Source organism: Arachis stenosperma, chromosome 7 (genome assembly GCF_014773155.1).
Source record: "Arachis stenosperma cultivar V10309 chromosome 7, arast.V10309.gnm1.PFL2, whole genome shotgun sequence".
Lineage (NCBI taxonomy): Eukaryota > Viridiplantae > Streptophyta > Magnoliopsida > Fabales > Fabaceae > Arachis > Arachis stenosperma.
The window spans coordinates 28,691,118-28,701,839 of record NC_080383.1 but is presented as its reverse complement, the minus strand read 5'-3'; the positions used below and the strand labels follow the sequence as shown (position 1 = coordinate 28,701,839).

General features: G+C 35.5%; 1 protein-coding gene across 1 annotated transcript; it reads right to left on the bottom strand.

The window, feature by feature from the left end:
• Positions 1 to 2,533: 2,533 nt before the first annotated feature.
• Positions 2,534 to 4,153, bottom strand: LOC130939635 (exocyst complex component EXO70B1-like). The gene has a single exon (XM_057867724.1). The coding sequence runs from the start codon at positions 4,151 to 4,153 to the stop codon at positions 2,534 to 2,536; it is 1,620 nt and encodes a 539-aa protein (XP_057723707.1).
• Between the last annotated feature and the right edge of the window lie 6,569 nt (positions 4,154 to 10,722).

Below are 10,722 nucleotides of genomic sequence, written 5' to 3'. Positions count from 1 at the left end.
AATAAGTCATAATTCATTAACAGTTGGTACCTAAACTAAGTACTTTTTTTATTATTTATTTAGTTCGTATGAAGTGGGAAAGTATGAGAAGTCAATAAAATATTTATACAATGTGTATAATGGAGGTTTATAGAGTATTAGAGATATAATCATTAGTGTTACTTTTTTCTATCATTTGAAACTTTTGGGATAAGTGGTATCATGACATGGTATTAGAATACTAGATTCGAAAGATCAAAAATTCCATCTTTGGTGAACTTCAAAATCAGTTTAATTTTTCGGAAAGATATTTATTATCCCTAGTACTCGGATGGTTATTCTAGATAGTATGTGGGATGTTCATTTTGACTTTTGTAACTCAATATCCCATTGTACACATTGTACAAATAGTCAATTGTCTCCCTAACGAGATCCGTATGAAGTATAGACATTCTTTTAGGTGTGTTTTAATAAAAAATAAAAAACTTTTAGACATATTTAAATACACTTAAATATTATCATGTGTCAGTGTGTCTAATCTTATTCTTAATATGTATTTTTAAAGTGAATTTAGAAATAGTATATATTATTAATTATTAAAATAAAATATATTTTAAATACTTTATATATTTAAAAAAGATTGTTAAAATAATTAAAAAATTAATTTATATTTTAATATTAATAAAATACTAAAATATTATTATAATTTATCTAAAAAATATTTTATATTTTATATATATAACATATACCTTATAAGAATTTTAAATTCACGTATCTGCGTGTCTCGTATCGTGTCTCATGTACGTGTTAGTATCATGCATGCATCATAGTTTAGTTCTGTTCTTTCTTTAGCAGTACTTGAACTTAAGAGTTAAGATTAACTAAAGGACATTTTTCTGCTGTGTGCAAGTTCTCGACTCAGCGTTGATCTTCAACAGCTCAAGTCTGTGTCTTCTAACATGATTTACGACTCAATTAGATAGGTTTGTTGGTGGATGTTACAATACTCCTCTGTTGTTTGGAGTTTTGAAACTCCATAAAATTTTACAAAATTTTTTTTTATGAAAATCCCATTTTAACCCTCTATTCATTTTCAATTCCTTGCAAATCCCCATTCATTTCTTTTATCTAAAATGTAAAAATCCTAAATTTTAACTACTGTTATAATTTGTTGGATGGAACGCCGTCCTGCCGAGTTGCCGTCTGTCCACCGCGTCTATTCCACCATACCTTTTGCTCCTTTTTTTCGTCACCATGTTTCTGCTCTGCAACATTCATTGTGGTAAAAAAAAAAAGTTCCGACAAATTCAAAAATTCACAACAGCAACGATGATGATGGCAAACGTAACCACCAACAAACTCCATCGTACGAAAAACGAGCATGCCATCAAATCACCGGCGACCCCTGAAACTACGACGTCAACGACAACAATGTCTCGACAACTGCGATCGATTAGTATACCAAGTTCTCTTCCTCTCAAAGTTTCAAACCATAATCAGTTTGAAAAATTAGAACTCGTTGATTCAAAGAAAATCTGTTGATAATTTACAAATAATTTTAGTTATGAACGAAATTGATTGGGCCAGATAGCAATTGTAGCAATGATCATCTGAAAGATCTGGAACGCCCAGAATTTGTTGATAAATCTTCATCGCTGAATGCCATTCACGCTGCTGCCGTGGAGCTCGCGGAAGAAATGCAGAGGGGATTCTCAAACTAATTACAGAAGAGATTTTTTTGTGCCAATAAGCTTTTCTAGGAAAGCCCACACTAACTTAGGAAAAAATTTTCGAGCCTGATATGTGATGCGACGATGACTCAGGATCCCAGAGGTCATTCCACAGCAGTTGTGTAAGGGAGGATAGGAAGAGATTTGCGTTCGGCCAAGGTGGGTGCCTCCGTTGGTGGCGTCAGAGGCATCAGAGGCGGCGAAAGAGGTGTCAACGGCGCCAACAGTCTCCTTTGCGGCGGTGAACAGAGGAAGAACGAAGAACTCTCTCTCTCGCCATAAGGAACGACGACAGCAGAATGATGAAACTAGATGAATGGGTCTTGGTTTTTGAGTGTATCCGGGTCGGTTCTGTTTTTCGATTGGGCCAGCCCATGGTCCCACGTTTGACCAAAACAAAACAAAATACAAATTTGGCCCAATAAATTTAAAATATAAAAAATAATAAATAACTTTTTTTCAACTTTTCGTATGGAGTTTTAGTACTCCAAAACATATTAAGAGTATTGAATCGGGCACCACTGTTCCTTTCAACTTCACAGACAATAATCTATTCAAAGCACACGTTTTCGCTGTTAACCTTTAATATAAAAAAAAAAAACTAGATAAAGATTAAAGAGCATTATTACTACAATCAATAATACAGAGGAATCAAGAGGCATGGACCCAAGGTGTGAAAAATCTGGTGAAAGCTTACCTACGTTTCTAATCACAATCAATATACAAGTAAATTAAACAACCATGACAACTATGATCTCCCCTTTAATAAAGTCCATTATGAGTATGGCCATTTTGTATTACAATTTGACACAGTATATCTTAAGTTATGCACGAAACAAATCGTTGAGCAGAGCATCAATGTCAAGCATTGAGTACTCAATATACTCATTGGCATGCGAACCAAGAACATCATACAACTTTCCAATAAAGACTCCATATATTGGCAACAAGATATTATCTATGGACTCTCTTATTTCTTTTCTTAGCTGCTCATCTAGGACAAACCATGTAGACTGAACCCTGCATATTTCCTTAAAGTGCAAGTTGAACAATTTGAGATTCTCTTTCATAGACTCCGCTGAGTATGCTTCGTTATCTCCCAGCTTCAAAAGCCCAACAACATCATCCCACGAGATTCTTAGGTAGTCTTCAAGGTTGTGTCTGACTTTTGCACTCAGTTTTCTAATTATGCCACTATTATACATGGGTCTTGTATCCCAGTTCCATTTTTTTGCATTCTGTTCAATGTGCCTTACATTATTCATCGCTGTAATGCAGCGCAGAGCACGGTCCGGACAGCTTTTGAACCTGACTTCCAGATGCTTCTCTAGAAGCTCTATCATCCTAATCAACTGGATAAAGAATGAAGACGGGCTTCCCTCTCTATGAACAACCATGGGGTGTTCTTCGAAAAAATTCTCAAGGGGAAGGATGACCCAAGCTTTGAAAACAACATTAAGGCACTCTATCACTTTTCTGCAGATCGGATAAAGCTCGTCAGGAACATCTGATATGGCTTCATCATTGCAAATCCAATCCTCCAACTCTATGAATATCCCTTTGGTTGCTTTCCCCAGTCTCTTCCAATTACTGATAGCTTCATTTCTAATTGAATCACAAGATTTCTGGGAAAACAATGATTCATACTCTGGAATCAAGTCATTCAGTGCCTTGAAAACTCTTACGCTCATGGGAAAAACTTCAAATGTAAAGCAATCTGAAAATTTGAATTGATGTATCGTGAATTCCCTGCAAATTTCGGTGAATACGATATCTGTAGCCGTGCTGAGCCCCATGAAGATACGCTCGCACAGTCTTCTTTCGTTGGGAAACAGCAATCTCATTGCTAAATTTGAAGTGGTAATCCAATTCCTAACTTCAAATTCAAGAGCAGTTGATTCCACCTCAACCACATTCACAATATTTGGGAGTTTCAAGTGTGAACTGGAAATGAACTTTCCTAAGTATTCCCTGCGGCAGCTGCTATATGAATCGCAACACTCCTTCTGAAGTCCATTTGCCACCATGAACTTCACTCCTTCTTGAAGGTCATCGATAATGTTTGACGGCAGCGCATCAATCACCATGTTGCTGTCAACCGGGACATGGTCCTCAAGGTTGGATTCAATGAAGGTCTTGACGTTATCTTTTGCATAATTGGAAAGCATATTAATAAGCTCCCTATCACATAACTTAAGAGCATTTATACAAGCGGTGAATTGTGTCTTCATAATGACAATATCAGTGTTGACTTCTTGTGAATCTGAATCCACTTGTGCAGCTTCTTCTTGTTGTTGTTGTGAATCTGAGTCAACTTGCACAACTGAGTGATACTGATCATCCAACCTCTGATGCTCATTTTCCAAATCTAAAGAAGAACGGAGAATGATGAGGGAGTAGCTGAGTCCCACTCCAAAGATACCTAAAAACAAATGTATCTTCATGAATTGTACAATCAAAGCTCCCAAGAAATTAGGCCGTAAACATCCGGTTTTCCGTTGACATCTTTATCAAAGAAAAAGGAGTAGATGGCGGTTATTGTCAAAACCAGAAAAGACAGGTGAGCTTTGAATCGCAATGCGGTGGAGCATTGCCATGACTTTGCAAATAAAATCATGAAACAAATGGTGATACTGGAAACAATATAGATAAAGATTTTGAGAAAGTTCCACCTTCCAAAGAGATGGTTAAAGGAGGAGCTGAGAGCATAACATGATAATCCAACTGCAGTTGAAGCCAGACCAACAAACCTCCATACATGTGCTTGCCTCAGATATCTCTGAATTTTAGTGAGTGACCCCGCCATGTTTGTTTTCTCACGCTGAGTGATGAGAATTGCGGTAGAACACTTCACACTTTGACTCAAAATTCTTGTTTGAGATGGGATGAGATTATATTACACGGTAAACCAGATGAGATCTAGAATTATCATATTCCATTTCACTTGAAATGTTTTTCAAAGAAACTTTTAAGAATATTTAAATTTTTTTTAAACTAGTATTTTTACCATAATAATGTTATGATAATATAAATTTTTTAAAATTATATTAATTCTGATATTATAGATCATGACATAAAAAATTTATAGCATTAAACTACTTTTATAAAAAGGTCGTAAAGGACCAAAGTTTCCATCGGCTAAGAAGGTCAAGGTCTCTGTAAATAAAAAAATATATATTTGATTAGATATTAAGTCTGTTGCACAAATAGAAATAATTAATTTTTATGCTTGCTATTTAAAAATAATATTTTTTCACTATATATATAAAAATATAATTTGATATTATTAACATTGAAAAATTTATATTGATAATTATAAAATTAACTCAAATTTATTATTTTCTAAAACAATTGAATCTTGATTTTATCTAACTTTTAATTACAATATTAGTATTTTTTTAAATTATATGTAATAAATATTTAAAGAAAAAGGAGTGAAACTATAAATTAGAAAGATAAGTAGTAAAAATTTAAAATTAAATAAAAAATATGCATATAATAATATTTTTTATTTAAATTATATTATGTTATTAATTTTATTTTTTGTAGAAAAAAAAGGTAGAGAAAAATAGAGAATAAGAGAAAAAAGAGAGAACGATAAAGAAGAAGAATGAGAGAGAGATTGTTAATTTTAAAAGTTAAGAAAAAAATTTATTTTAATTATAATGAAAAATATCTGCTGAATATATTTTAATTTATCAAATTACTAATATAAAATATAAAATATAAATTATATATAAAGTTGAAAGAATAGAGAGAAATAGAAAAAAAAAGAGAAAGGTAGTTAAAAGAATTTAAGAAGACTATTTATTAATTTTGGAGAAAAATATTTTTTCTAAATTTTAATAAGAGAGTGTCATGTGACACATTTTCGTTATTAAATTAGTTAGTAATATATAGATATAATATATAATATAGTTATATTTTAATTTTAATTTAAATGTAATTAGAGAATACTATATTTTATATTTTAATTGTCAAATTTAAATTAATCATTGATAATGATACATGAGAGAGATAGATTAAGTAAAAAAATAAAAAAAAAATCTTTAATTTTTTTAAAAAAATTTGATTTTAGTTATAATAAAAAATAATATATAATATATTTTTATTATAAAATTAATAATATATTAAAACATTTTAAGTACACCAAAAATACTGATATTCCAATTATTTTAACCGTTAATTTGAATTATAAAAAATATATATAATATATATTAATTAAAATCAACTATTAAAACAATTAGTGTACCGATATTCTCGATACAATTAAAATGTTTCCTAATATATAATAGATATGAAATAAGTAATTGAAAGACAAGAACACTTGTTGTGGTGGGGTTTTCGAAAACTCTATTAGTTTGACTAAAGTGTAATCAACAGCAATAGAAAGTCAAAAACGCTCATAAAGTCAACACGAAGAAATATGTGTCGTAGCAGAACTATAAAATAACCCCAAGAAGTTATTACTAATTACAGAAGGGGCGCCCTATTACATTATTTGCAGACATATAATTATAGAAGAGTTCTAGCACTACCACGGCCTAAAACAATTAGTCAATTACACAAATTTTGAAATTAACCGTGCAATAACCAATTCACAAATGTTGTGCAAACCATCCTAATAATAAAGGTAAAAATTCATGTACAGTTATATTTATTTATATAAAATTTATAATTAAAAAGTATTAGATAATAATTTAATTAAATTTATTAAATTATCTAATAATTTTTAAATATTAATTTCATATGAAAAAGTATAAAAAAATTAATTATAGTATATAACATAGGTTAACATAGCTAACTTTTTTTTAATCCTAATTTTAAAATTTAAAACAATTTATTTTTGTACTCTTTTCATACAAGCCTCATACAATTCTAAGTTACAAACTACTCTCTATATGTGCTCCTGTACTCTCTCTCGTTTCTCAGTCTTCCCATCCACAATACCTTCGACGTCTGCCTCCTCCTGTGCCGTCGAGCCGCCGTGATGTCTTGGTTGTGTCACCCTTGTTGCGCGAATTGACTTCCACTTTGGCCCTCTATCGTGTGCAGTCGCCTCTCCCTGTGCATCATCTCTTGCAGCCATTCCGTGTTACCAGCATCCCGTCCTCTCCATTGCGACGTCGTGGTTTTGCTTTTGATGTCGGTGTCGCCCTTGCCATTGCGCGGCCTCCACCGTCATCACACAAAAATGCTCGCGTAGGATCAAATACTCCATCGCTTTGCAACATTTCAAATTCTCACAGTTGTCTCATGTAAAGCTGTAACACCCTACCATACAGAGTCTTATGCTTAAGTCATAATTCAGAGATGGCAAGGTATTACGACCTCTAAAATAAAAATTTAGTACATATAATAGTATGAATGATTGATTATAACTAGGAGCCTTTGTAGAAAAAGGGGTAAACAAAAATCGCAACTCAAAAGCGCAACACTCCGATCAATAACGTAACGAACAAGGATAAACCAACGCGAGATTATATATATACAAAGGAGTGTCAAAAACAGGAATATCAAGACTCAAGATCCGGCTGCGAAGATAACCGGTCCGAGCATAGCAATATATACATATAATAAAATAATGGAAACCCCAAAGGAAACCCAAAGGGACACAAATACATAAAACCTATTCTCCAAAACCTCCCATAAGAGGAGTCACCACAGTTTGTATTATTTAATGGAGATAAAAGTATCTAAGCAAAACATATAAACCAAAACATAGTCCCGAGAACAAAGGATCTTCGCAAATCTAGAAGTCTCCAGCATGCCTCAGCGGGAAACCTCACGTCCTGCATCTGAAAACCACAAAATCCGCATGGGTGAGAACCAGAGGTCCCCAGCATGGTAACAGCTTCCACATATATAATACATAATAATAGAGGAAAGCCAAAGGCAATCCTAGTCTTCCTCCAGGTAATATCAAAGCTTATAAACAAACTAAACCATATAAGGGCATCTGACTAAAGATTCTTCAGTCTAACTAATACTTTCCTTTCCAATTCCTTCAAACCTCCCAACCACCAGCAGGAGTATATTATAGCAAACACAGTTATATCAGACAAAGAATATACAAATAGGAGCAGTTAAGACATTTAGACAATTAGCAAGTAATATGCAGTCAAATAGGCAATCTCAAACAATTCACATAGTATGCATATGATGAATGCCTGTCCCTAGTGGCCGATGATATCATCTTGTCGGTTATAGAGCCAACCCGACAAGTCCTGGTCGCTAACCATTGGACTGTCCCTCTGTCGCGCATCCCCAACTCGAGTTATACTCGTTATAAACTTGATCATAAACATGATCCATATCCATCACCCTCACTGGTGAATATTTCGGGGGCGAGCTCATCCGGGTCTTTCACAGTGCCCGGCCACACTTACGACATAGGGTCACCAGAGTATCAAGTCTCAACCTGGAGCACGTGGTGGCTAGCCACTGCTACTACCCAGGGAAACTCGTATCTCAGATAGTGGAAGTGCAAATCACAATTATCAATAATTCAGCATAAACATGCATGAATCCTCATCCATGGATCAACATCCATATCAGCCATCCGGCTCACGGTTCAGTCCAGAACCAGCCAATATTCATAGCATACACAGCTATTCTGGCTCACGGTTAAATCCATAACCAGCCAATATTCATAGCATACACAGCTATTCCGGCTCACGGTTAAATCCATAACCATAGCATACACAGCTATTCCGGCTCACGGTTAAATCCATAACCAGCCAATATTCATAGCATACACAGCTATTCCGGCTCACGGTTAAATCCATAACCAGCCATATCATTAACAATTACAGCCTTTCGGCCCATGGCATAACAAGCACTTCCACCACCATCCTCCGCATCTCACATAATCACCTTGATCCTCATTGATCATTCATTTTTCCCTTGCTTCACTCGCAAGTTACCTCATTCACTAGCCCCTTTCTAATAGCTAGGCATGTCATAATGATTTAAGACATAAATGGTGAGATCGGAGGCTTAGAAGTATGAGGTTTGGCTTTTAAAACTCAAAAATCAACTTTGGGATGAAAACAGGGCCACGCGTACGCGCACTCCACGCGCACGCGTGGATGGCCTCAAAAACCCATCGACGCGCAAGCGTCATGCACGCTAACGCGTGGATTACAAATTTGCCAATCGACGCGCATGCGTCAACCACGCGTACGCGCGGGTGTTCTCGTGCCCCAGGCACAACACTGGCACAGTTCTGGCATAACTCTCTGGAAAATGGCTGGGCATTGGGTGCAGCACAATCGGCGTGCCCGCGCACATCACGCGTACGCGTGGATGGCGCTTTCTGGAAGATCGGCGCGTACGCGCCAGGTGCGCCCACGCGCAAGGGGTCATTCTGCTAAAAATTTTCTAAGTTAAAAGCTGCAGAATTTCACAGATTTACACCCCAATCTTCCAACAGACATAACTTCCTCATTTTAAATCGTTTTTCACCCGTTCTTCGAACGGTATGGACATCCCGGATCCAATTTCATTTCTAAACAGATTTGGTACAAAACGGAGATCCGTAGTCCAAGTTATGTCCCGTCAAAGTATGCCAAAAAAAAACCATATTTTCATACAAAACCACAATATGCCATTTTCAAAACAAACCATTTTCAACTCTTTCCAAAATCAATCAAAACATGCCAAGTCCATCCCTTTTCTTTGAAATCAATCAAAATATATCAAATTCAACATCAAGCCTCCTCAACTCACACATTGACACTTTACCACAATATACAAAATCACTATCTCATCATTTTACTCCACTTCACCCAAGTGGCTCAAACTCAAACACATTGACATATCATATACTATTCCTCATGCCAATTCTCAACAACACCAATTCCAATAAATCATTATTGTACACAATCAACATCATACTTACCATCAATATGGTTCAACCCACAATTCAACCATAACCAATCATCAAGCATATATCACAACATGCATACTTCTCATACATCATACCATTAAGGCATCAATAATCATCATCATATATATGACCACATCATATATCTCAATCATTTAACAACATCAACCATTCAATGCCTATCTTAGGGCCTCTAGCCTAAGTATTTCCTACCACATTACATATTAGATACGGGAAACCGAAACCATACCTTAGCCGATTTTCCCAAGCTCCCCCGGAGCACTTCCAAACCACTTATCCACAAGCTCTCAAGGCCTTAACACCTCCAAGAACAGATTTTTCACCACCAAACCCTTTTCAAGCTTTTCAAAGTCACCAATCAAGCTCCAATATTCACACATACACAACCTAAACCACAACCATCATACCCATACACAACATCTCAAAACCCAAACATCATAAAATCACAAATTATACTAGGGTTGAGAGTCTTACCACACCCAAGGTCCAAGGAGACAAGATTAACCTTCTCCTTCAAGAGAGTTGGGTCCTATAACATCAAAGAACCCAAAATCTTAACATTTCACCCATGAAACTCGAAAATAAGGGCTGAAATTTCGAACAGAAACACGTGGCTTACCTCAAGATTAATTGCATGGGTTTTGTAGAGCTCTCCGCGGTGAACGCGTGGCCGCAAACGGAGCGGCAATCGGAGCTCTAGATCAAAAGTTATGGTGGTTTGAAGATCAAGTGAGAGATAGAGGTTTGAGAGAGTGTTCTTCCCCCATTTCCTCTCTTTTCAGCGTGTTTGTGTGTGTAATGAGGAGAGAGAGTGCTGAAAACTAGGGTTTTGATTTAGTTATGTTGGGCCAAGGGCCCACTTTGGGTCCGGTTGGTCCGGTTTGGCCCGTTCGGTCCAATCTTGGTCCGAATTCCATAAAATTGGTACCAAAATTCTCGTCTCAATCTCCTCTATCACATTTAGCCATAAAAATCACATTTTAGGCTTTCTAGAATAAATTCTCATTTATGGGTTAATTAGCCGTTAATTAACCGGGTTTTACATTCTACCCACCTAATTGGGAATTTTGCCCACAAAATTCAAATGCAATTACCTGAGAATAA

What these genes read in the sequence shown, in the direction of transcription:
- LOC130939635 (XM_057867724.1), bottom strand. Translation starts at nt 4,153, where the DNA reads ATGAAGATACATTTGTTTTTAGGTATCTTTGGAGTGGGACTCAGCTAC.